Source organism: Glossina fuscipes, unplaced genomic scaffold, assembly GCF_014805625.2.
Source record: "Glossina fuscipes isolate IAEA_lab_2018 unplaced genomic scaffold, Yale_Gfus_2 2, whole genome shotgun sequence".
In the NCBI taxonomy this organism is placed as follows: Eukaryota; Metazoa; Arthropoda; class Insecta; order Diptera; family Glossinidae; genus Glossina; species Glossina fuscipes.
The window spans coordinates 7,323,789-7,350,691 of NW_023998416.1; the positions used below are offsets into that span (position 1 = coordinate 7,323,789).

The following is a 26,903-nucleotide window of genomic DNA, read 5'->3' on the forward strand; positions in this document are numbered from 1 at the left end:
GGCGATAGAAATTATCACACAAGCAACAGCAACAGCAACAGCTACAACAACAATAACAACAACAGCTATTGAAAATTTTGTAGCATTAAATAACGAACAGCAACAACAACTACGACAACTAGGAATGATTAATAATCAGTTTAGCACGAGCAGCAAAGTTAATAGCAAACAACAACAGCAGCAACAAAAACAACAACAACAACAGCAACAACAACCCTCGAAAACGGCACAATCACTAAAAGATTTCAAAAGACTAAATATTCTAAACACTACCATGCCTAAGCACCACTCACAGCAGCTACAGCAACAACAACAGCAAGAGTCACATTATCGTTGTTATTCAATACAAAAACAACAGCAGCAACGATCTCCTAAATACAGCCTAACATTAAATCATTTACATCAAACGAACGACAGGCTACAAAAGTCTCCAGTAAAAGTTTCGTCGACAACAATGGCTACGGCAGAGAAAAGTCTTGATTTAAAAGTCTGGAAAATATCACGTTTTAACTGTGATAACATATCATTATCAATACCATCAACAATCTCTTCATCCACTGCCGCTACTACTGCCTTGCATTTGAATGGCGAACCACAAATCAATGATGATGATAATTATTTTCCCTTATCGTCTACAGCGGCTACCGATATCGTGGGCATCACTTTGCAGAAATATGTAGAAGACGATGTATATGATGATGACAATGACGACGATGATGATGATGATGATGATGACGACGACGATGATGGTGATAGTGATAAACTGAGAAATCGAAACGAGAAAATTCGTCTCGATGAAGAAGACGATGATGGCAGTTGTGATAGTGATATTGTTACCGACGAAGATGATGATGTTATTGATGAGATTACAAAGCAAAGTGTTGCAATTGATTTAATGAACACAAAAAATGCTACGAATAATTTCCGAAAACAGCAAATTACGGCGACAAGAGCAACACCAACAAATAGGCTGTGGTATCATTGATGAAATTTAATTTGAATTTGAGGTAAGACAAGCAAAATTAAAGAAAATTAATTGATTAATTTTAGTTTCGTATAAGATAAGAAGATACATAAATAATAATATCTTTAAAAAGCTTGCAAAATTAAATTTTCGATAACAATCACAGCTTAAGAGCTTAAGAGCCTAAAAATTGATACCAGCATTCCAAGAATATCTTAAAACACACTAATTATTTTTCTCGGGGTAAACAAGAGTTAAATATTAGTAGCTTTTCATCTTCGACAGTTTCGTACTGTTTCGTCCTGTGAACTATCTGTTTTAGACTTAAGCGTTAGTAGCGTGCCATGTAAGATGTTGAATATAATTTCAATGATGTTAGTATCAAATTTGTTTTATTGTTAAGCCCTACACTACTTGTCGTATGCCGATGTATGCAATTTCTAGGAGGAGTTGAGGTGGATCCACATTACATTCAGAATCACCTTTAGGAACGATTTAGGGTTGTCTGTCCATCTGTTCTATATTCTATTTTTCTATTATGCCTATATATATCGGTTCAGAATCACTTTCTAAATCGATTGAACCTTGTCTGTCCGTCCGTCCGTCCATCTTGTTTTCTTGGGTTCAATTTACAGTCCGCAATTCTTGAGCTATTTAGATGAAATTTGATGCACTGATGTGTTCTGACGAACGCTATTGAAAATGGTGCGGATCGCACGACTTTTTCGCCCACTTTTCATGTAATGCTTTCTATTAAAAAATATTTATGTGCATAACTATTGTGGTGAAAGGTATTTAATGATGGGTCGTGACCCACTGTAAAGTTTTTACTAGTTGTTAAAAGCTCTTTTAAGGTAGATTACGAAGCGCCCCAAGATTTGATTCTAACAAGAGCTGAGGTAAGAAGCTCAGCATTGAAGACTGTCATGCTTAATAAGAAAACTACTAGAAGTTAAACGAAAAAAAGTTTGGATTTATCCATTGATCGATTTTCAATTTTGATTCAAAAGCTTAACATTTTTACTAAAAACAAAAAAAAAATCTACATTTCCCTTAGCATCTTGTAGATGATGGAAATTTTTTAATTATAATTTTTAATTTTTTGTTTTTTAATTTTTTTCATTTCTTGCAGCGCCTAACTGTAAAGTTTAATGCATAAATGAACAAAAAACGAAATCGGATTGAAAACACTTGACCAGAGAATCGATTAAATGAACTCAGATAAAGCTGTAAGTTTGTATATACACTTGCTCAAATGACTCTAGAAAGGTTCAAATCAGAAAGCAAAAATAACTACAAATTCTTAATAATACAAAGAAAGCAAAGAAAAATTGGAAAAAAAATAAGAACTAGAACACCGTATGCTTACCTTAAAAACTGAAAAAAACAAAAAAAAAACTATTTATTAAAGCGAAAAAGATATAAGGAAAACAAGATAGAAAAAAAAAAAAAAATCTATAGGCTTTTCTGTGCACACATTTGTACATTTACGTACATATATAAGCAAACACATACAGCCACACACAAACACATGCATAGACACACATGATGGGAACATGAGTTTTATTCAAAGTTAAAGAAAAACGAAGAATAGTTGTTCTGTTGATTTTTTTGTTTTTTCTTATTTTAGTTTCTTTCAAAAAAAAAAATACATAAATAAATATATAAATTTTAAGCAAAAGTAGACAAAAAATGAAAAAGAAACAACAAAAAAAAAAAAAAAAAAAAATGAGAAAACATTAAAAAGCACCTTCAGTAATAAAACAAAACACTGCAACAATATACAAAAAGAAAAAAAAATACAAACAAAATGAAAAATTTGCCAACGAACATTTTTAAGTTTTAAAAACTAAAAGAAGAAAAACACAAATATTTATAAAAGAAAATATAAAAGCGAAAGCGATAGCAAAAGCAAAAGATAGAAATACAAATAGAAAAAAAAAACTAAAAAGCCTGGCACAACACTAGAGTGAATTTCTTTCTGTTTCTCTGTTCAATCCATTGTAAATATTAAATCACCATCAACTTTAGCACACATCTTATATATACATGCAAACTCTCTCTCATATATACACCCCATAGAAATGTATTCAGCATTATTATCAATGTAGAAATTTTTTTATTTACTCAATACACCCAAAGAAAACACGTTGGTAAGAATTTATAAAAAATAAAAAAAGAGGAAAATAGAAATGAAAAAAGAAAAAAATCAGTAGAACAATTTTAATAATCTTTTCGTGATTTTGTTGTACCCTTCGAATAACTTTGTAAAGAGTGAAATGTAAACGTAAAACTAAATATAATAAAAATTTTAGGTTTTTCTTTTCGTTTTTCCTGAAATACTAAACGAATTTACATAATAAGTGTAATGATACGAAAAAACGAAGCTTAAACAATACAATTAGTACTTTTTGCAATAAAGGAAAATATTTGTAGGAACAAAAATAAAATAAAATAAAATAATTAAATAAATAAACAAATAAAAATGAGAAAAATGCAAATAAAATCACTTACCTCGAATTAAGCTCAGTTTACCATCTTTTCCCATTTTTTTTTCTCTCTGTTCTGCGGAGCCACTATCAATTAGAAGCGCCCTGGTACTCTACTATACCAGGAGAAATAAATATTCAGTTTTCTTCCATAAGTTCGCTTTATTTTAGGTTTCTTTAACACACTTGAACTGAAACGATATAAAAATATTTAACTTTTTTTAAAAAGAACAAACGAAATTTTAGTTAGGTATAAAAAATATTAAATTTTTAACTTTATTTATGAATGCTTTGTTATTTCTATTGTATTTCTAACTAATTAAGAGGAGCCGAGAAAAAAAAAACCTAAATAAATAAAAGAAAGGCAATCAGGAAAAAGTGGAAATATTTAAAAGAAAAGCTCGCTAAAATTGTTTAAAAGCATTTTCAAAATTTTCTCTAAGCTTCACAAGTACTGCGTCCAAATTCAAGTCTCTTAAAAAACACAGACTTTGCTCCTAACTAAAGTGAATGCTTTAGTGGTATAGGCTTAACATTACTCTATATGTGGCGACCATCATCTCCATGACTGTTTCCTCAGACCAGTAGTGGCATCGCCTGAGTGATAAGCAGCTCCAGAAAAGACAAATTTTCGTCAGCAATGAGAAATAATTAAAGCCATACCTTTCTAATGAAAGTAACCAGCTAACTAAGATATTTCTTTGAGTATATTTCCAAAGCCATTAATAGATTTGCAAAATTACGTTTTGCAAATTTTAATCAAATTCTTAATTTTTCCTAAAGGAAATTAAACTTTCTGAATCACTTTCTGAATGTATCTAAGTTTGGCTGTCCGTCCGTCTTTTTGTTTTCTTGTGTTCGACCTATGGATCGCAAGTTTTGAGATATTTTGATTAAATTTGATCGACATGTCTTGGCCCAAAGATCAATCCCATCGAAAATGGTTTGGATCGAAGCACTTCTTCGACCACTTCTCACACAACGCTTCCTTTTAAAAAGTCGTTATACGAAGAACTATGGGATGGTGCAGAATATTTAACGATGGACCGAAGCCCACTTTACAATTTCTTACTTGCTTCTGGTTTGTTTAATAAGGATGGATTAGGTCTTAATTAATAAATATATAATTCTTATTTTAGGTTAGAATAATATGATGTGTATATAATTTTCTCTTTCTTTTTTTTCTATACGATATTATCGCTGTTGACATTATATTGATTGTCTGTAAACAACCAAAGGCCTGGCTTGTCCTCCATTTTTCTTAAAATAAATAATAGGAAAGAAGATTATGACGATACTTATGCATAATGCAAAGAAAAGAGATTATCTTTCCTTGCCTCGCCGAAGAGCGAGAATTGATAAAAAATACATAATCCGTTTCCTGAATAATTTCGTGTAAATGCTGAAAAGTGACGCATGACAATTTCTATAAAGGTCACAGTTTGCTCACATCCATCGTTAGCGTTATTATTAAAACCGATAAAGACCATTTATATGTACAATGTTGCGTTTTTTTTCTTTTTTTTTTTTTTTTGCTCATTCAAACTTACTCTGCCTTATTATTTACCTATACATACTTGTACTTATTATCGTTTGAAATTCTGCGTTTTAGTTCACGTGTGAGCAGTGTGCATGTGTTTTCGATATTCATCCAATCTATCTGTGTATCTGTTCTGCCTAAATTGTTGACAGAGAAACAATGACCTCAGCATTGCTATGTGAACTCTATACGTTTAATCAATTTTTTGGATCACACTCGGGATTGAGTGTAATATGCTAACTACTATGCGGTAAAGCTCAAAGAGGTCAAACTGGCCTCAATAAATTACCGAAATTTCGCAATGTTGTCATAAACTTGCCGTGGCATCAAACAAACATTCGTTAAGCAAATATGTTCATCAGAATTATCTTAAACTTTGTTACAAAAATTATTCCCCTCAGCCTGTATACATATAAAAAAGTTATATTCATTTGTAGCCGAATCTCTTATTTCGACCACTAAACTTTCACACTTTATAGCAATGGATGGATATGGTTGGTTTTAACGCTTTTTTCCGAATATATGTCGAAGTCTTTATTGTCTATTTTCTATAATTTATGACCAGTTAGTAAAAATTGTAGAAAGCAGAGTTTTCCTTTGTTTGTGTTGTATTGTAGACATATCTTTTGACCGATTGAGGTCATATTCCAAATTTGAAACAGCTATAACACACACCTATGCACAGATGGACATACCTTAATGGAGGGATGTGCTTAAACTTAACATTGGCCATAATTATATATATTTTGTCAGGTCTCTGACGCTTGTTTATGGACTTCGCAAAAAAATGAAATTTTGATCCACTATGATACTGGGTGTGCGTGGCTTATTTTTTCAATTTATGTACAGACATTACAACATCTCTCATAGAATATGCGTGACAATTTTTACGGATTTATCTGGAGTAGTTTGCGGGCAATAGTCAAAAACCCATTATAGGACCTCTGAAACTTCCTTCTCGGGATGTAACGGATTTTGACATGACCATATGGACTGGATATAGTAACGGCTAAGAGATCTTCCTGCACACCGGCTATTTGAAGAGCATGTACGCACTTTTCTTATTTGTCAACTGGTTAGTTAGGTTGTCCCGAGGTGCGCTGCTTTACTTTCTGGTGACCTGCACATCTTTTCTAGACAGTATCAAATCGGAAAAACAAGCAAGAAATAAAAGACCTTCGTAAACCGAAAATTCCGAACTGGATGAAAAAAAACAAATTTAACATTTCCTGAATTTCCCGGCAGAAATTTTAAAAGTTGGCTTTAAAAAAAATCGTTTATTATCTATATACTTGTTATCTATAACATTTGTATTCTATATATATGTCATGTTATCATTTGCTGGTATCTACATGGTTCTATATTATATTGTGTAACATCCACAGATTAATGCTTATGACGGATTGCATTCGCGAAGACAGAAATAATTGAAAAGGACTAATAGATTAGGATCAGCAATTGGAATTCGGTTTAATTGCCCATCGTATAACGGGCTTTTCAATACAATTTGCTGAGACAGATGCGAAGAATTTGAGATTTTGGTTTAGTAAACAAATTTTTGTGACCACGATTTTTTTGTAATCACGATTTTCACAGATGGACAGACAGACATACATAGCCAAACCCATACTCCTATCCACATAGATCAAGAACATAAGAGTTCTTGTGAGTGTATCAGTTTGCCGTTTTCCCTGATACACAATTATGGCAGAACCATCTAAATAAAACCATCTAAGTAAATGGGACAATAAACACGCCCAGAAAGAAGAAGGAAAGAAAAGGAACTTAAAATTTTGGATATGTTTCGGACTTCTCTCCCCCGAAGCAGACATAGCTTTCTCATTCGATGTACGATTGCTTTCCATCATAAAATTTATATATATATATATATATAAATATGTATAGTAATGTGTGGTAGTTCCTTCCAATTTAGGAAATGTAACTTGCTCTTGGTGCGTAAACGGGCCCACAATGTGACTGCTAAGCACATTAAAACCATAACAACAACCAAGGCCATTAGTAGTCTGGAAAGAATTTGTAGGCTTTGATTTTTCTTTTAATGATGAGGATCGCGGTGCTATAAAAAATTTCCATTTGTGTAGGAAGGAGTTTTTTGAAAACCTATTCATGTTACAAATTAAAAAATAATGTTTTTCTTTCATGTTTGCGTTCTGTCGTTTTCTTGTGTTTTCATTCTTAGTCGTAGAGAAGCATTGTAAAAAAAGAAACTTTCATTTTGTTTTTTCTTCAAATAAACACGTAACATTAACGGACCAAAAAACCTAGTGAAAAATATAGAATCGCCTAGAAAACTATTTAAGACAAATATATATGTAACGGAAAATAAAAAGAAAAACTTATGAAAAATCGAAAAAAGTTTCAATCAATGATTTGTGATTCATTTCTTTAAATGTAATAATAATGTATTATATATTTTTCTTTTAATTTAAAAGAAAAAAAAAAAAAAATAAAAAAAAAATAAAAAAATATAAAATAAAAATAAAAAAAAAAAAAAAAAAAAAAAAAAATTATGTATAAATAAGTTCCTTTTACTTTAATTTCTAAGTTAAATATAAAAACATTAATAAATGTTTAGAAATAATAATAATAAAAAAAAAAAAAAGAAAAGCTTAGTAAACACTAAAGTTGTAATATAAAAAAAAATTCTAAAGGAATAAAGCGACAAATATGCAAATAACGTAATGCGAATAAATTGAAAGTAAAGCATTTATTTAGCTTACTTAACCTGTAGTTGGGAAAACTTCTACACACACTGTAAAAAAATCCGTTTGTTATTCAAATATTATTAAGTGTTGTTTATACTTTTATTCTATTCTTTTAAGAGATTTTTCCTTTGGAATTTCTTTTAGGATTTTTTCGCATCCCCTACCAAGATGTATGGGCATATTAGTTGCTATTTACATTTGCCAGAACGTGAAATACGCTTCTGGGACCCTGCGTCCTTGTGCAATCTGTGCAAGATTTTAGGCCGACTTAAGTATTCGATGGTAAGTCAGCCCATTCAGTATTTAGCTTCTTCTGAGACTCTACGTTTTTGAATCTGCGCAAGTTTACAGGAATATTATAAGGCGGCAAGCCCGTCCATCCACTATCCGTTTTATTAGCTTGAAACCATGAAATAAGTTATTAAGAGGCTAATAAAGCCGTGTCAGCAGTAAGTTCATCTAATCGTCTGCTGCTTTCCTTTCTGTTACTGGAAATTGTCAGAATCACAAAAGGCTGATGGACTTCATATTCTTAATTTCGATGGTTCCAAAACTAAAGCCGCATCAGCAGTAAGTTCACCTAATTTACTTGCCACTTTCAAATAAGATGTAAAGCGTACCATCGTACAGAGTCTCATTCCTTAGGTTTCCTACAAAGCATACAATGAAAGCTATGGGTTTTGGTACGTTTGCTTTTAAGTTGATGCGCATTGTAGCCAGATTCCCTTTGAAGCGAATGTAACTTCTTTCTGACTATTTTTTGTTTTCCGTCTTGCTTACTTAACTGTTAATTAACTTCCGACTTAACCTTTTCAATACCTTACAAAAAGAACTTGCTACCTCTGCTTAAATTTTCCTTTATTTTTCTTCATTTGCCTGTTAATAGTTTTGCTCTTTTTTAAAAAATGTTAATTATAGAAAGCCGAAAACAACCACCACGTGATCCCTATATATATATATATATATATATATATACATACGCATATATGTATATTTATGTATACATATAAATATTTTCCTTTTTGTAGAGTTTAAGGTAACAATAATAACTCTCAGCCACTCACAAGACTTGTACATTATAAACAAATGTAATTTTAGAGTAGTAAGTAGAATTAGTTTCATAAACATAACATAAGTAAGTGTATTGTGAAAAAAAAGAGGCGAAATATATGTTATTTGAAAAGCTAACTAAATCCTAAAACCACCCTTTAAAACAAGTGTACACTGTAAAAAAAAAAAGAAAAAAACTATATATGTATATGTATAAGACTTAAGGATAAACCAGCCACAATTAGTTAAACTGTATTATAATTAGACGTAAATGTAAGTCTTATGGTTTTCATCTACTGTTAAAGCAGGTTTAGTGATTAATACTATATATATATATCTATATATATATATATATATAATTTTTTTTTTAATTAAAATTAAATGCATTGCTTTTTTTTTGTTTTAGACTAGTTTAATTTTTAAATAAATTATTTCAACAAAAAGAAAAAAAGAAATTGAATTTTAATTAATAAATACACTGGAAAAAATACATTTGAAGGTCTTTTTTTAAACCTTGTTTTTTTTTTAATTTTTATTTATTTATTTACCTTCTTTTTTTTTAGCCTACCTCTCTCAAAGAGCACACGCCACACAATAGCAATAAAAAAAAAAAAATAAAAAAAACTGAATCCAGCCCCATAAGTAAATGTACTCTAAACTGTTTCTGTTAGCTTTCACTACTAGAGCATTAATGCAGCCATTGTCACTAAAATTACACAGAAACTCTCTACCCTTACACACAAACTTTATATACGCAAAAAAAAAAGAAGAAAAACAAAGAAAAAAAAAATCGAAAAAAAGACCGATAGTTTAATCGAACAAAAAAACGAAAAAAATAAAAACAAAAGGAAAAAAAAGAAAAGCAAACGAATGTAGTTTTTAAATGTAATGCAAAAACACAAACGTTTTAGCGCAAGTATATTATTATTAATTATTAATTAACACTCATTATATATTAAAATAATAGTAAAGACGTAAAAAGGAAAAAAAAAAAAAAACTGAAAAGGTAATGGATATATTAATAACGAAATGTTTAAATTAACAAGAAATAATAATAACACATGACAAAAGCAACAAAAACAAAAAAACGGAAAACACAAAACATTTAAAATAATACTAATTTCGATTAACAATAAATATTGAATAGCATTGTGTGGTAAAATGCATTTCGAAAGAAAAAAGTTATAAAAAAAATATAAATAAAACAACACAACAAAGAAATAAATAAAAAAAACAAAAATTATTAAAAATATTTAAATATAATTGTTTCATTATAAATTTAAAACAATTAATCTGAGCTGATGCAAGGAAACAAATTTAATGCGTCGCAAAAAAGGCTTTGTGTTCGATTCTTTTTTAAAGTCCGGGATAAGCTTTAACTGTTGATCGTATTGTTAGCACCTTTTCCTATTGACCTGTTAATATTTTAAAAGCGGAAGCAGAAAACCGTAAGCCATCGGCCCGCACGTTTTTTTTTAACTGGAATTAATAGAAGAAAGGTTATCCCTTATGAACTAATGAAAGTTTGCGTTAGGTATAAACATTCGACCTACAGTAAGGCCGACATTTAAGCACGAAGAAACTATGTAAGTTCTCGAACAACCTGATCAAAGAACAATGAATTTGGTCGCCAAAAAATGCGGTCAATACTTGGAAGACCCGTACTTAAGAGAGTTTAATGGTCTATTAAGCAACAAGTTCTTAAAGGCTGCATGAGTGTCACGAAAAACGGTAAATTTCTGAATATAAGACCATGCCCACTATCTTCAAACTTTCCCCGAGAATTTCCTCGTATCATTGCACCGTCATTTGAAAGACCCACGTAATTCAGTGCTTCCAAAGTCGTTCCGCTTTTAAGTTTGTGAGCACTCAAAGTCGTCCTCCTTTCGACGTCATATGCTCTCTGTCTCAGAGGACATGTGTATGCTACAAAGGTTTCAAGCAAATCCGCTAAATAGTAGTCGATTGCGTTGGTCCGGTCGATCTTTAAGGGGGCTAAACATCAGTTAAATTAAAAAAGGTTATCCGAAAATCGTTGTAGGAAATGCAGATAGCAAGAAATAGCTTTCCTTTATATTCGCTTATAATATTTTTGCTTTGTTTGGACATCACTGACTTGCACCACCCCATAAAATTACTATTGTTCATTGGGTTTCTAAACAAAGCGCAGGCAATTGGAGCAAGAGAGCGCTATATCCATTGTATGAAGGTAACTTTTTTTCTATTTCAAAAGGAAAATTTACGATTTAGATAGAAAGCTCACTACCTGCAGATAAAAACAATACGTCGGTTGGTCAACGAAAAATGAAAGGAGAACCAAATCAAGCTATAATCTCGCAGTATTGCAGTACATGAGCAATGCGTACTAGGATCTGAAATGTACAACCTAGTAGCCCTCCAAATTAACCATTTTTACTACTCCATCTTTTATGATTCCGAATCTCATATTGCGTCTCGCATTATATTGTCTTCGCTAAACCCCTACAATTCGATTCTTCTTCGCGCCACCCAGATTTCTCTGGTTGATTGGATAACATCTGTTTGAAGGCACAGTGGGCATATATCTTGTAAATAAGTTCTATTAAGCCCTTCAATACTTCCGGAAGTCTCTTGAAATTGTTGATATTCAGCAATCGAGGTGCGGTCTGAAAGACGTCTTGTTCTGTAACTGCAGGAGGAGCAAAGTAGGAAGCAAACGAGACACGAGAGGACCACATAACTTTTTGTAAATCCAATGCTAGCAAAGCGATGGGCGCTGTCGTCATGGTTTTTGCCTGACATTAGGTCAACAGGCGAAAGCTGCGTAGCTTAGCGTGAAAAGAATTACGATTGCATAAGACAACGATACCATTTTGTTGTTTGTACGCCTTGTTTTGTTTAACCGGAAAAAACAGCTCAAGTCGCTTTTTTGTTCACATGTGTCGCATAGCAGGTCCAAGTTAGGCCTTTGCCCAATTTGATGCCAAAGTATCTTAAATCATTTGAGTAGATAAGAATGAGTTTCTTCAGTGACAGTTCTCTCAAACGAGAATTTAATGGCATTAATTTGAAACCATTACCGTACATGATTTCACCGACTCGCTATTCAATGATAAACAAATGTCTGCATAATTGTCTTGCATTAGAAGGGGAATGAGTAACTTATTGAATACGGAGCTGGTCGAAGGTAACGATTAATTCGTCTGTTCTTGATTGACGACTCATAATGTTCCAGAAATATAGGAAATTTTCTTTCATTTACTTGGCGAGATCACCGGTTATTTTGACTTCACGTGGTTCCAGTTATGCCACACATCACTTGTGATACGATACAGGGTGTATTAAGTCCTTTAGATTGAATGTATGCAACACCCATAACGGCTTACGATAGACCCGCTTTTTCAGAATAAGACTCAGAGCCATTTTCAGAATCGAGTTCAATTTGTCCGTTTGTCCGTCCGTCTTGTATTTTTGTTTTCAACTTCGACGTCGCAAGTTGGGCCGACCTGTTTAGGTGCAAAGACGGATCTGGTTAAAGCTGGATTGGATGGGACCACTTCAGCCAGCAAGTCTTACTTAACAACTTTTTTTTTGAAAAATAATTATATGAAAAAAGTAAAAACTGAGGTGTGTCTTTGTCGCAAAGACGAGTCTTATCAGAAATAGAACGAACCGAACTGCTTTTACAATTATCCCGTAAATATCAACAAATTTTCAATATTTCTTGATAAAAACCGAATATTCAAATCAAAAATTGGACTTCTTCCCAAATTAATATTCTCACAAAAAAAAAAAACTTCAAGGAGCGTCAAGGAGGGATTTATAGTATTATGTGGGGATTGTCTCAAAACAGTGATATGAAATTTAGTGCAAGAAGGTTGGGGCTATTTTTTCTTTGCTCGCACGTCTTTTTATAAAACTTAGTTTTACTACACCTTGTGTACTTCTTAAGGTCTTCAATTCAAATCAATGGATGGAGGGAATGGAGTCGACAATATATTTGTAGTGTTCTGCCCAGTAAAGATATATACAACAGATCATTGTATTTAAGGTGGTTACTAGTATTGTTGATATGCCCTAAATGCAATGTTCACCTTTATATGTAAGTTGCGGGGAATACAAATTAATGTTGAAAATGATTTCAATTCACACGAGGCAATTCAGCATGGACTCCGATTATTACTATATGACTGGACTTATGAAATTTACCTAATTTTTAACTGAATATCAGGGTTCAAGTTCTCTCTATTAAAGGTTAATCCTTGCAGTATGGATATTGAATCGGAAAAAACAAGAATAACAAAAAAAAAAAAAAAAAAAATGAATCGCTATAGAATCGACGCGTTCTTGTTCTCTTTTAACCCGAACAATATATTATTCGAAAAACAATAACAATGTTATTAATTAATTGTCCTTATGTACGAGTGCATTTATATGAATAGTGAATGAACATGAAAGCACTTGCTTTGTATTGTATTAAAATAAATATTAAAATAACAATAACAGCAACAACGATAATGTATATGTGTAAAATAAAAACTACAAATGACTAAAAATGCAACAATACGTATGACAAACGATAACGGACGTTAGCAGCAAACAAGTGCGGACAGTCACGAAGTCAAGTAAACGCAATATTTACAAAAGTAGGTGAGAGGTGAACGGAGGACCCCTGTTATCAGGGGTGGATGACGAGGTTGGAAAAGTAAAGAAGGCAACAACAGCACATACTTGATTGCAATTTACACAAGTGTTTAAAATAAAAGCAAACGTAACAAATTTTTAATGCGGTAGCGTGAAAGCATTTACAACAATACACAATAGATTATATGGCCGGTGAATGGCAGCCTGTGCACTAAACTATTAAAATAAACGAAAAACACTCGATTACTGTTATTGCAAGTGGCAATAAATAAATGCACCTGAGCACCAAAAAAAAAAAAAAAAAAAAAAAAAGGAGAAAAAGAAAAACACACACATATGTATGCTTATGTGCAGTGCAGTGCAGCTATATATTCAATGAATTCAATACAGAATAAAACAAAACAAATGACAGCAACACAAACCAAACATAACTGTTCGTTGACAGGCCCAGGTTAAGCGAGGGCATCATAGTAGCAAAGAATGGGAGAGACAGAGAGTGAAAAGGGGGGGAGGGGGGGAGGGAGCAGGGGTGTGGGTGACCAACGAAGTAATATTGAAGAGAGCTTAAGTGTATGCATTTACGGTATTCAAGTGGGGGAGATGCCATTAACAAATACTTCCACCCATTTGCGCTTGATGTGCGTAAAGAATTGAAAAGATTCGGAACACAAGCTGTTATTATTCACATGCAACATGATCGTCGTTTTTATTCTAGAGAAATCATGCAAAACGGAAAATTGATTGAGAAGTGGGCCGAATGACGGGCCTGCCATCCCATACTAGAAGAAATCTCTTTTCAAGGATCATTGACCTTACCGAAGAGACATCTGTTTTATTTCACACATCGCAACTACACAAAAGTAATATTTTATTGTATATGCAATAAATAAGACAGAGATATTTATTTGTGCGTGCATCGGACGGTCACGTTTGTATTCGCACTTTTTATTTTATGCATGAGACAGAACAAATTTGCAGCTGACATGAAAGCCTCTATTTATTAAGCAAATACTTTAAGGAAATGCTAACAACATCCAAAGTGCAAATTCTTGACAAACTACCCACTCGCTCTGTATTCTTAGTTAGTGTCACGATACAAACATATATAGAATTTTTCATTTAAGACTTAATCACTCGTCTATCATTCATCTCACTTCAACTGTCAAAGTTGCCACAAAAGGATATTATTTGTTATTTTTATTTTAATAAATTAAACAACAAGTCTATGCCCACCCATCAAAAGACCCAATAACGGTGAATAATTTAAACATGCCTGCAAGCAAAACATTTATTTTCAACTCCTACACATCGAAGACTGTAAAAGAATAAAAAAAACAAATAAATAAAAAAAACAACAAATGGAAAAACAATCGAATCAACAATTCACTACACTTGTCTGTCAATTGTTTGTCATTTATAACTTTTATTGTGCTAATAAAGCCAAGCAAACAAGCAAGCAAGCTAGCAAGCAAGTAAGCAACTAACCAACCAACCAGCCAGTCAGTCAGCCAGTGAGCCACTTCTCTGCGCACCACCATCGCCTCCGTTATCATCAATGTCTCTTTACTTCTTTTTCTTCTTGCTCATCTCAATTTTCCTTGTACTTGTCTATTAAGTAGAAGCTATGTTGCACGGCTTCTATTTTTGCTGCTGGTATAGTGGCGTATGCTGCTACAACTACTGCTTCTGCTGATGCCAGCTGCTACGGCTGCCGTATGCTTTGTATTTTAATTGACACTTGCAACTGTCATTTAGACAAATAATTTGTGTTTATCGAGTATTGAGTGCATTCAACAAATTGTTGTTATTTTTATTTGCATCTATTATTGTTGCTGCAGTTATTTGGTAGTTTTTTAAACAAATTGTTTTGTCAAAGTGTTGAAAATTTGTAAAAAAATGCGTAAAATTTGCCGTCGTCTAAAGAGCTGCAGTTTATTGTCTCATTTGCTCGTTCAAGGGGAGTGTTGCTTTTTTTGTTTTTCCGCATATATACACACATACATATATATATATATATATATATATATATATAAATTTTGTTTTTGTTTGGCATTTGTCACGCCTTTTATCACTCGTATCGTATCGAGCCGCATGCTTGCTGTTAGCCTTGCAGTCAATCAATTTGTTAAAAAGTTTTTTCTTTTCCTTTTTTTCGTTTTTTTTTTTTTTTTTTTTTTTTGAATTTTTTTTTTTTATTTTTTTTGCCTTTGTTTTAATTGATTTGCAATTTTCGTGGTTTTCAGTAGCTGTTGGGAGAGACTAAAAAAATTGTAGCTTAAAATAAAATTTATCACTTTATATAGTTAATTTGTGTAATAAACATATCTATTATTTTTGTCTATTATTGGGCGACGATATTACGGAAATAAAAAACATGTTGAAATACTACCCCGTAGCTACACCTCACTGACAGCTAATGAAATGGTTGTCAATGAAATATTGAAATGGGAAGTAATGCTCGCAACTACAATGAATTTTTTTTACTAATCGATTACAAACAAGCGAACTCCATTCAAAATATCAAATTGCTATGCTTGATTTTATTAGGCAGATAAAGGTTATCTTCAAAATTAAGAGACAGATTATACTTTATAAAGGGATATAAAAGGATAATGTTTATCAGCTTAAATGAGTCCTTGAAGATTCATGCAAGAAAGCATAAAGATTTTTAAAAGTCACTGTTTAAAACTAATCTCGGTTGCGGTAAAGGATATTTGCTCGAGTGCCTAGGCAATGAAAGCATAACACTTATCGATTGAGCGCACTGCTACTAGACTGCGGCTGTTCCTTACCTTTTCCTTTTTCCTAACTAGCTTTGGACAGTGTCCGTATAAGGGATTGATTCCATTAAAGAAAAGAAAAAATCTTAAATCTGCAATAATTTAAAAAATTTTAAACCTTCTTTTCTCCAACCGATATTTTTCACTTCTTCTCCAATCGAAAGTTATTTCCAAAATTCGTAAATAATTCTTGATTTTTTGATAACATAACTTGGGAAAATTTCTAAAACTTATGATGAAGACGTTTTATCAAAGTCACCAGGAGGGAGCAGGTTCAGCGTTTCCGATCTCAACCTTACGGCGTCAAAGAGCGAGCAACCCGTGATAAACTCGATGAAATTTTGATGCATCTTTCAAAAAAGAGAAGATGGAAATATTGAATTTTGCAACATTTCTACACAGTTCGTGAGGACCAAAGTCGCAAGGTCACACTTAGACTTATATGCATAGCATGTATTTAGCCAAGTTTACGCCACTTTTTGCGTATTGCTATTATTTGCTATACATTACTTATTTAAGTGTAGCTTAAGTTGTTTTTAAGTATTGTCGAGTCTTGTCATACACGTTTTTGGTTAAGAATTGGAGGCGTAACGTTGTTTAATTTACGCTTGCACTTAGGAAAGCCATGAAATATGGGGGAATTGTCACAGTCGAAGTAAGTCAGATGATATATCTCGAACTGAATTCACCGATTGGTAATACTATTTGCGCCTCCTCTTCCTTCTGGTTCAAAGTGTCGTTTAAATAACATCCTCAAAACGTAGGAGTAATCCACAGCCATCAGTAAGTTGCCCATAGAAGAGTCGATCACGTGTCGTTCCTCTAGTTGATCGTTCAAATAGGCTGACAACGACGGGCGATACGTCGAGATTCATATAAAGAGTCACCATTTAAGCTTCTTTTGTCTATCTTAACCCGTGGCTTATACATGGTTAAACATAGTTTCGTAGAGTTCTGAGATAAGTTATCAAAAGAGCTGTGGCGTTTATCCGTTGGGTTAGGCGCAGTAAATTCTGTCCGTGAGAGATAAATGGCTTGTTTCCGTTCTAAAGTAAATGACGTTGAGTGATAAACGTTTAATCAGTCTGCAGCATTTCTTATTATTAAAAAAACAAATCGCAATATAAAGACTAATAGCAATTGTCCAGGCAAGCACAGCGCACTTTTTAGCATTGATCGTTTGAATTGTAATACGAAAACTGAAATATAATTTGTTATATTACAGTATAATATAATGGTATGTGCATGACTGGCTAACACACTGGATTTCTAAAAGTAAGCAAGCAACCGTCTTATGCTATTTGAAACCATGTTGATATGAAATGTCAATAAAATGAACGGGACGCAGCAGGACCTAAAAGCCACTTGTATAAATTCGGTCTTTTTTCTTAATAGTCTTTTATTAACTACGATTGAACATTTGGGTTAGCTTAGCAGTTTCTTAAGATGACTTGAAGTCAAAAAGTAAACAAATCACTATTTTCCAAATAATGTTTTGAGATCACTGTTGTAATTTAAACAGATAAGCAGACGTAGAACCTTGCCTTTGATTTGAACACAAAAAGTTAAATTTTATGGCATCTGCGATCGCTGTTTTATGATAAACAAAAAAAAAAAAAAAAAAACTAGGTCTCTTGATGGCGAATTTCAACATGACTTCGCTGAAATTACGATTGTTTATAGATTTTGTTTGAAAATTTTATTAAGAAAAAATAAATTTTTGTTTGACTTTAGTTCAATGCCCGAATTCGTTGTCAATATAACAGCGTTGCAAGTAGAGATTTTATTAATTAAAAAAGCGAATCTATAAACGACCTCTGATTTAGCTGATGGAGTATTTTCAGCTTTACTTAGCTTAGTTCAAAAGAAGGAAAGGCAGGTGCACGTAATTCCCTTTCATTACATAAAGTAGTTAACAAGATCTCTATATGGTTTCAAATCTACGCCAAAGATTCTATAATCCTCGCGCCGCGTATAAAACAAATATAATATCAGTCAATGGTTAAGAAAAACTGAAGTTTTCAAACTTTTTTACAAACATATTTAGTGCTCTTGGAGATTTTTGGTGATTTTTTTGTAGTCGTCTAATAATAGATTGGGAACGTCTTTATTGTGTGGCGTAGGGGTTTTCTGTGGAAGAAAAAATAGAATGCAAAAAAATAAATAACAGATGGTCACACATTCGTCACATCAGATGCCATTGATACATCATAATTAGCCATGATTGCCGCCGTTACAGTTTTTATACCCTGCACTACTTGGGGTACAAGGGTGTATTATGTTTGTGCGAATGGATTTAATGCCCGGAAGGACCTGAGAGAGATTCATCTTTTATTGCACCGATCGATTTAGAAAGTGATTCTGCTAAGCTTATCTGTCTGTTTTCTTGGGTTATAGGTATCTTGCGCTGCAGAGTATATTAAGTTGGCACGTACGTACGTAACACGCAGAAGGGTATAAATAAGATCCACCTTCTATTATACCGACCGATTCAGAATCATAATCTGATTGATCTAAGAATGTCTGTCCGTGTAATGTCTGTCCATGTTCAAGCTCCAGGTCGCAATTTGTTAGACCGACGTTTTTTGGCTCAAGGGTAAAAGCTATTGAAAATGATTCGTGTTGGTACCCATTTTTCGACCCCTTGCCATATACCATCTTCTTTGAATAGTCGACACGTGAATAACCGGACGGTGGGCCGTGCCACCCTATAGTGTTCTCAGTTGTTATAATTCAATTCATTGAATTGAGTTCGAAAATATGGCTAAACCTTTCCCTGGGAAATCTTTCCCTTTTCTAGAAAAAGTATCCGAAAAGTATATATAAATCAGGTGCAATACATACACATAGGTTTTGATTTAAATAATTATTCCAAAGTGTTGCCAAGTCACATAAAAAAATGTTTACAAATTTAAAATTTATCATATATGATATATGCAATAGCATATGCGATTTAGATGTATATGTGGCATCAAAGATGCGATAAGGCCACGCATAGAGTGAACGTGATATTTTCAGTTAATAGACTACATTTGAACAAACGTCATTTCGGGAAATTTTTGCATCCGCATAATTAAAAACTGTACGCGGAAAGATTATTAATTTTATGAACAGCGTGATATTTCACTCAGTTTTGTTGATAAACGTTATGGGAATTGGAATTTTTCATAAAATTTAATAAATTCATTACCTGAATGCATCAGAGAGGAAGAGAAAACACCCCATATCTCGATTAGGGATCATACAGTAGAATACTGTTCTATTTCTGCTTGCTTCTAATTTGTGTTTTTATTTTATTTCACGTTGTTGTGTTAACCGTTTAACATAATTGTTTTTACAACTGCCGATATGAAAAGATTATATATACAATATGATGCATGTATGGAATTTTTGAATGGGGTGCAATTTCAGTCTCTTTGTTGTACTTTGAAATTTGATTTTTCAATTGATTTTGAGATTTAATATCTTGCACATACAAAAGGCAAAAAGGGTTAATATGACTACCGCTTGAGCATATGTATGTTAATCCCTTTTGATTAAAATTAACATTCATAAAGATTTTCTTTTTATCTTTAACTGTTTTCTGTTTTATATGTCCTAGCAGAAGGGCTGCTTTCTAGAGTAAACATTAATACCTGATATAAAATTTATTTATTTACTTCTTTTTTTTTTTCGTTTACAAAAGTGAAGCGTCTCTTGAAAGTGAAAGTTTTGACTTGATTAAAAAGTAGTTCTTGAACACAAAGAAATGGAAAAGTAAAAAAACATAATTACCTGAGTATCCTCGCACTTAATATTAAGCGAACTCAATGTAACCGACCAGTCTCAGGGTAACATGGATACTATTGGTGAAGAACAATTTATCAAATTTACAAGAATAAATTCATACCGCTTGTATGTTAGAATCGGCAAAGTAAGTTGCGATTATAACTGTTCTTTTTACAACATTAATTTTTTTTCGCTCCACTTTAAAAATTAGCCAAAGGGAGTTACTCTTTTGGTATTTTATGACATAAACAGACGACGAATAATAAATTTTTAAGCAAGAAAAGTAAATATGAACCGCGCCTGTTCACATTTTAGAGCAGGCATTCGGTTCCGGGACTAGTAAGTAAGAAACTAATTTTTTTCTTATGCAAAATTCAAATTTGTTCACTAATATGCTCTCCCTCAGGCATGAGAAGATCGGCCCAGCATTTCTTCAATATTTCGATATTTTTTTTGGAAGGAGCGATACGTCATTTATACGATATGCCCTTGATAGTCTTGATTCCTATTGACCGATTAATTATTATTATTTTGCATTTCTCAAAATTCATCACAAAAGCAAGTGAAAACACCATAGTAGGCCATGTGATCAAATTCCATACACCACTCTGCAGTGATTCATTTAACGGCTTTTCAAGATAAGGCGTTATATGGGAGGTGATCGAAAAAATGGTTCGATCCACACCATTTTCGTTTACGTTTGTCCTTGGGTTGAAACACCCCGTGTGAAAAATTTCATCGAAATATTTGAAAAATTGGCGATTCTAGGTTAAGCGAAAGAAAGCAAGACGAACAGCCGGGCAGGTGGGCAGATGAGCGTAGGTATAATAAAAATTCGATCTATCTGCAACCCTTCTGCGTGTTGTATACGCCCGCATAAACTTATATCTTGGTAACAAAAGTGATGCAGAGTATAGGCTCTAAGGCATTAAATGAACTACTTTGGCCGGCAGTAAGGCTTTAGGATGTTCTAAAACTAGCGGAGAGCTCGGGGCTGTATCCTTTCTTTTTCTTTGCATTGTGTTTTCTTTCATACTTAATGCGATTACAAGAGCTTTGCTAATAATTCGAAAAAAAATATTTCGTATTTAATTACGTTAATTTAAGCCTTTAGATAGATTCCCAAAACCTTACAAATTATCTGCCCTCTTGCTTCCTCAAAAACCTTTGGAGTCGGCATATTTTCTTCAATGAATGCCTTTTAAGTTAATATATTGAAGATCTTTATATTGAGTTTTTTTTTTTTTTTTGCTTTTTATAAAGATTTCAATTCTTGATAATTGTACTTTTTTTGTATTTCGTTTGTTTTAATTGGCTGCCTGAGAATATCATGTTAAAAGGGAATATTTCTCTGCAGAACATATGTGTGCATGTATGCATGTATTCGTGTGTACAGAAAAGACCATAATTACCGGATTTAATCTGTAAATTTTCATTAAAGTGAAAAACAACATAATTATTACGGTATAGTTGGCATAAATGCGTCCCGTTGTACAAGCAAACCAAATAAAACATACTTTACACCACGGACGCATATATATTTGTATAAATATGTACACGTAATGAGTATTATAACGAAAATTTCTATACAAACAGAAAACAGACATATGAAGAATAAATAGATTAAAAAAAGAAAAAAAAAAAAAAACAGAAAAGGACAGACCGTCGATGTGAAAGCTCTATCCATGGTAAAATAGTCCTACAAGAGACTGATATATACTTATGTGTATTTATGCTTGTATATACATATATAAACGCATACACCTATATATAGAGGCATATGTATACAAATTACACAATTGCATAAACCTAATTATATTTAAACATATACCGAGGCATAGACAAGCATTGTAAATAGGTATAGGATCACAAAGAGCGCAGAACTGTGAAGCAAGAGCTCATTAGTAACAAATCTGTTAGATACACGACCAAAAAGGATTTAATAGTAATGATGATAATAATAATAACACCGACATCAACAGTAATAACGACGAAGAATAACAAAGCTATAGATATATGTGTAGACATGTATATATCCCAAGATACGGTTGCTATATAGCAAAAAATTAATAAAAGGAAAACATAAAATAAAATAAAAATAAATAAATCTGAAATCTCAGTAAATATGAAAACGTTTTGTAAGCATTGTTTTCAAAAAGAAAACAGAAAAAAAACAAAAATAAAAGCAAATCTGAACATAAAAAAATCTATAAAACCAGAGAGCAGTTGCCAAATCATAAAAAAAGATGTGATAAAAGGATATTCGGGACTGATGCTCACCGAAACGATGGAAAAAGGAAAAAAAAAACAAAAACAAGTAAGAAAATTATGCTCGGCTATGATCGAATCTTGTATACCGATATCATTGTTATTCAAAAATAATCTCGAAAAAGACGAAAAACGAATTTTTTATATTCTGCAGGCTTGGGTGGGTGTGGTTGATTTTTTCCATTCCAATATTCGTAGAATGAAAATAAAATATTATATTGTGTAACTGTTGTTGTCTATGAGTATGGAGCAAAAAGCATAGAAAGCAAAGCTACGTTCAGTTTTTATCTTATTGTTGTAGGCGTGTCCATTGATCGGTTTAAGTTATTTTTCAACTTTATTGCAAAAGCGAATTCTGCATTTTTTTCAGATGAGAGTAAGTTTACTGCAGCTGCTGTACTGCTGCTGTACTGTTGGGAAGACGCAGAAGTGCATTCCGAATTTAACCTTGATGTGTTTCCGGTTTAATCAAAAATCTGAAAATTTGATAAATTATAATATTGGGTAGGCGGAGTCAATTTTCCCCATGTTTGCGCAGATCCTGTGGCATCATTTCTGGAATGTACGTTCGAATTTTTACAGGCTTATCGGCTGTGAGTCATGAATCCTGAAACAAAAACTAATTTTTTTCTCTGTGGAAAAAAGAGATCGTCTCAGTATACGTAGCGCAGTTATAGGCGTGTCATTCGATCGACTTCACTCCTTTCCAGCACCAACTTGCCTCCAATATTTCCGTTAAATTTGAAGCTAATAGCACCCAGGAGAATGTATAAAACAGACATTAAGTAGATGGAAGGACCGACAGCTATACCTAAATCAATTCAGAATATGATACGGATCAAGAATGTATAAACTACCTGAGTTCTCTAAGGCTATCCTCAGGACGTTGCAAACGTTTTGACAAAATGAATACATATCCCTTGGGTATTAAAAAAAAAAAAAGAGTATAAAAACCGAACGAAAGTTGAAGACGAATTTAACAAACCCCACATTAAGGTTTCAATGACAAAAGCAGTGATGCGGAAATCTCAAAAATCTTATATTTCGGATTTGCTTAAAAACAAAAACCGTCGAACCATGGCAACGATGCCGCAAAATATTTCGTTAATTCTAGGCGTAGAAATGATGACATCGATAATTTAGTATGCTTATCGTTCGCTGCTTGGCTGCTTGAGTATGAAACGAAACTTGTAAAGGATGTTATAACAACTATTTGCACAAAATATTTGATATTTTGTTTATTTTTGTGATTACAATTCTACAACAATAACTACTTTTACTATTGTAAAACAGTTGCAACGCCGAAAAAATAGCAGGAGACAAATCTATATAAAAAGAAAAAATTTCTAAATACGCCCTATTTTCTTTTATTCTTTCTTTTTCGACAGAGCACAGTAGTAGTTAGGATAAGTAAGTTAGATCAGGCTAGTGCTTCCAAAAGTATGGTTTATGTTAAAAAATTTTTAAATTTCTTGCGTATTTTCAAAAAAAACCAAAACCCGTTACTTTTTCTACCTTTTTAAAGCCATTAAGTACTTCATTGTATACTTGTCATGCCGGTTATATTCCACGTACGTCAACGAAAAGGAAGAGAGAGAGAGAGAGAGAGAGAGAGAGAGAGAGAGAGAGAGAGAGAGAGAGAGAGAGAGAGAGAGAGAGAGAGAGAGAAAAGGGAGCAAATTCATTCACTTTTTGGTTCAAAATAGTTTCGATTTTTATTGATTTGCATCTCATTTATCTGTTAGTACCAATTTTGTCCCCTAACTTAAATCTTTACTAAAAGCTAAAGCAAAAAATGTAAAAATTCGGGATTTTTTTTTGCTTTAGAAATCCCGTTAGATATCAAATCTAAGCAGAGGGGAAAAAACGTATATATATATATATTTTTATTTTTTTTTGTTTTCTTTAGAAAAATTAATGTACCCTTAAACAACAATCATTTGTGTGTAACTCCTGTGCTCTAGGCGACTTAGCTTGCTTAACACGATTTAAATGGATGCGATTGAAAAAATTGAGGCATAAAAAAAGGAAAAAAAAACTGTATTTATCCTAACAACTCGCGTTCACATAAAATAGTTGCAAATGTCATTCATCTTTGGTTTTTTTTTTTTTCTTTTTTTTGTTTTTTACCTGTGAAGCTTAGCCCAGCATATCTCGGCTGTATGCGCGATATTCACCGTTATATGAAAAAAGCAAAAGTTCATAACAAATCGTTTCCTATTGCAACATATTATGACATCCGAACATAAATTCACCTAGTTTACCCCTATAGACAACGCATCAATATTCGGTATCATCTCCGTTTTACTTTCAATGCATTCTCATAAAAAAAAAGTAGTATACGTAAGTATGGAATTCCGCACTATTGCTATCACGTTTTCGATATGAATTTTTATTCTTGCTACTGGCAGCTTAACATCATCTTTTATACGCGCCATAGATATTGTGAAAGTGTTCCGGGTGATGTCAACCAACATTTCATTCTAGCTTGTACAGACTTTTCAAACTACCCAAGCACCTGCCTATTCAACATGCATGCATAAATATAAAACTGTTAAAATCATTTAAGCCTATCAAATTTATGTCAAGCAATTATAGCCTGATGTCGGTATTGGTCACTGCTTCTCCTTTGCTTTTACCTATCTTTCACACTATTTTGTCACTTTTGAGCAAATGCCAAAACAACAATATATGACATTTGAAATGTATAAATATGTTTCATTTTACTCGTTGTTCCGGACGATGAAGAGTTATAATAATTTGATAGCGATGGTTAACTTTAAACCATACCATAAACCAAAAAAGTCACCAGCGATCCTATATAATACATTTGCATGGAATCCTAAGTCATTTAAATCCGGTCGACTTATCGATGATGGTAGGAACGCAACTGTGTGTTTGATTATCTTTTGTGTTCTTTTTAAAGCTGCAAGTATTGATATAAAAAGCTAATACTTTTTCAGGGATCATAGCATGATTCCATAATGTCTAAAGTAATCCTGAAGAAACTTTAGTTTTTCTTTGCCTATAACTTTTTAAGAATTGCTCCGGGTTCGTATCACAGGATCGTAAAATGGATACTTTTCGTTCGCTTCTAAAGTAATTAATCCTGTTGTCCAATGTTGCTCTGGAATTTGATAGCCACAAAACGTTTGTTTGTTGACCACTATTAATAAAACAATTCACCTTGAGTTTCCTTTAGAGTTCCCGACTATTTCAGCAATCCGAACATTCCATGGAGCTTATTCCTAGATGCAATAAAGTTCGAAACGCTACCTAGGACTTAATAAGTTTAGCTGAGCCCATCTGAGGAATTAAAAATTGCGCTATGACATCGAACACTTAAGCATAGCGCTCTACTCTTTTGATTTCCCAAGTTTCAGGCATGAGAAGAGAATCTAAAGAGGAGAGACTCCTGCTGACTGCTATGCAATCGATCCGGCAAATATAAATTCTCTGGCGGAAAGAATTCTCAGGTAATTCGCCGAGCAAATCCCAGGCCGAAAGCGAGCCTCTCGCTACATATTCGGTCCAAAAGAGTTTTCAAATATTGTAAGTATCCCTTGTTTGTAAATTGGGGAGCGAAACTATATGTATCTGCGAAGGATCATAGACGTACCGAAACTCTCGTCTTTCCAGGGAGCTCGCTATAAACGTTGACTGATTGCTTTATAAGGTCTTGCTTATTAGAGCTGCTCAGTGGATGGCAAAGAAACCATCCTATAACCTGGTAAAGGTTTTTCTTTTGGGTGGTCTAAGAGTAGTATCGGAGGAGCATTCTTTTTCCTTAAGAAAAGAGACGATTTTTTTCTCATTCGATTATCTATTGTGAAGGACGTCAAGCGTTCTCAGGTTTTGATAGTATTACGAAGTGTTAGAGGGCTGGGTCACAGTTGTGCATGGGCTGCGAGATTACGTCCTTGGAAGCATTATTTCCTCTAGGTACAATAGTGTGCCATTCAACGCAATAGTGGCTTCGGCTAGTGATGTACGGTACGAGATCACCCAAAGCTGTGCAGCGTGGCATAAGTCCAAGTCAAGATATTGTGGGCGTCCAAGTGGGTCAGGTTGGTTGATTCTCATCAGACTGCCGAGATGAATGCCTTCTTGCCAGACTGCTGGATACGGTCTTTGTTGAATATTATTGTGGCTGTGATTATTCCGAAATTTCGTGGGAGACTGAAAAAGGGCTGTCTCCCAACCATTTTCTATTTTGATACCTCAGGAGTAGTAGGGCCCCGTTCAATGGTTATCATCTTACTGCTTGAGGGGGTCAGTTATTGTTTTTCAAATTAACTTATGGCGCAGTGAGGTAAGACAAGTGCTGAAATTAGACCCTTTCTGGAGATCGTTCATCTTCGACACGTAAAGATTACTATGTTAGTATTCTACAATAATTTCCATCGGTTTCGCATAAGATCGAAGGCCCTTTCCCGTTTCCCTAACCGCATTTGTCTATACCGCATAATAATTTTTCATTTATTTTCATTTATTTATTCTTTAACATTTGCATATTGTTTTTGTGGAATTTTTAAGATTGAAAAACTTTGATTTTTTGATGACTGACGAAGTTAAAGAAATAGGAGTGAAAGCTTAACAGTTTATTCATGTTATGGCCTATAGATGAAAGACAGTAATTAAATTTTGGATTGTATGTCAAACCACAGAATACATACGCAAACATATATAATAAAA

At 33.1% G+C, this 26,903-nt stretch overlaps 1 protein-coding gene across 1 annotated transcript; it reads left to right on the forward strand.

Annotated features, from left to right (window-relative positions):
- The first annotated feature begins 93 nt into the window (after window positions 1-93).
- On the forward strand, window positions 94-2,128 carry LOC119632972 (PH domain-containing protein YHR131C-like). Its single transcript, XM_038026143.1, has 2 exons — window positions 94-1,007; window positions 2,097-2,128. Exon 1 carries the CDS (start codon window positions 125-127, stop codon window positions 983-985), a length of 861 nt encoding a protein of 286 aa, XP_037882071.1. The 5' UTR covers window positions 94-124; the 3' UTR covers window positions 986-1,007; window positions 2,097-2,128.
- The last annotated feature ends 24,775 nt before the right edge of the window (window positions 2,129-26,903 follow it).

What these genes read in the sequence shown, in the direction of transcription:
- LOC119632972 (XM_038026143.1), top strand. Translation starts at nt 125, where the DNA reads ATGATTAATAATCAGTTTAGCACGAGCAGCAAAGTTAATAGCAAACAA.